The sequence below is a fragment of the Colobus angolensis genome, unplaced genomic scaffold, assembly GCF_000951035.1.
Source record: "Colobus angolensis palliatus isolate OR3802 unplaced genomic scaffold, Cang.pa_1.0 Scaffold110, whole genome shotgun sequence".
Lineage (NCBI taxonomy): Eukaryota > Metazoa > Chordata > Mammalia > Primates > Cercopithecidae > Colobus > Colobus angolensis.
The window spans coordinates 1,311,965-1,313,003 of NW_012112031.1; the positions used below are offsets into that span (position 1 = coordinate 1,311,965).

Genomic DNA, 1,039 nt, shown 5'->3' on the forward strand with positions numbered 1-1,039 from the left:
CGGGACTCGCCCTCCCCCCAGCCGCCATTTTACAACCAACTCCTCCACCCTGTCGCCCCGGCCTCCCGGCCCGCGAGTCGTTTGCAGTTAAGGACGGCGAAGGGGTCACATTCCAGGGCATACAGCCTCCTATCGCCCCGGGAGCTCCCAGGCCATTTCCTGCTTCCCGAACCCAAGCCCCCGGGCCAGGCTCGCAGACGATGCCGCCATTTTGTCTCCTGTTCCCGGCCTCTGTGGGCGGCGGCAGAGGGTCCGAGAATTCCAGCCCCCCGCTGCCCCCCCAACTCACCGTCGTATCGCTCAGCCTGCTCGGCCAGCTTCGCCTGGTACACCAGATCCTCTCGATCATCCATAGCGGCAGCGGCTCCGGCAGGGTGTGCGCGACGGATGGAAGCGGATAGTGTCTCCGACTCTCTCAGCCTCTCGCTCCGCGTCCGGGCAGCAAAAATGGCGGCGCCTCAATCCGGGACTTCCGCCTGCGCACGCGGACAACTGCTCAGCTCTATGGCAACCGCTCCCTGGCAACTGGCGCGGGGGGCGGGTCCTGGAACTCGGCGCCCGAAGAGGCTGGAACCAGCGCAGGAGACGCCCCTCCTCCGTCGGCTCCGCGGCCGCCGGAGCCCAGAGGCGGGAACTGCGACTGCAGAGCGGTCCCCGAGGACCGCGAAGGGCTGAGGCGGGGCCGGCCGGGACTGCTCCTGAAAAAAGCCAGCGAGACACCTGGGCCCGAGGCCCGACCTGCGGAAAAGAACGACAGAGGCTCTAACGGTTTCTGTCATGGCAGGTCTTCCTCCCTGAAAGCAGCGGCTGTCACTACCGCGTCCTGGTTTCCTTTTTGTTTTTGTGTTTTTGTTTTTTTTTTTTGAGACGGAGTTTCGCTCTTATTCCCCAGGCTGGAGTGCAGTGGTGCGATCTCGGCTCAACACAACCTCCGCCTCCCGGGTTCAAGTGATTCTCCTGCCTGAGCCTCCCGAGTAGCTGGGATTTCAGGCACCCGCTACCAAGCCCAGGTAACTTTTGTATTTTTAATAGAGACGGG

At 63.5% G+C, this 1,039-nt stretch overlaps 1 protein-coding gene across 3 annotated transcripts in view; it reads right to left on the reverse strand.

The window, feature by feature from the left end:
- The window catches only part of YWHAE (tyrosine 3-monooxygenase/tryptophan 5-monooxygenase activation protein, epsilon), a 61,909-nt gene extending 61,286 nt beyond the window's left edge, over positions 1 to 623 (reverse strand). For 2 of the 3 annotated variants that reach the window (XM_011955842.1, XM_011955833.1), the window contains exon 1: positions 290 to 623. In XM_011955842.1, coding sequence (XP_011811232.1) covers positions 290 to 353 — 64 coding nt within the window. In that variant the 5' untranslated portion in view covers positions 354 to 623. The remainder of the gene's footprint in view (positions 1 to 289) is intronic. The other variant, XM_011955852.1, reaches the window with a different exon arrangement.
- Positions 624 to 1,039: the final 416 nt, after the last annotated feature.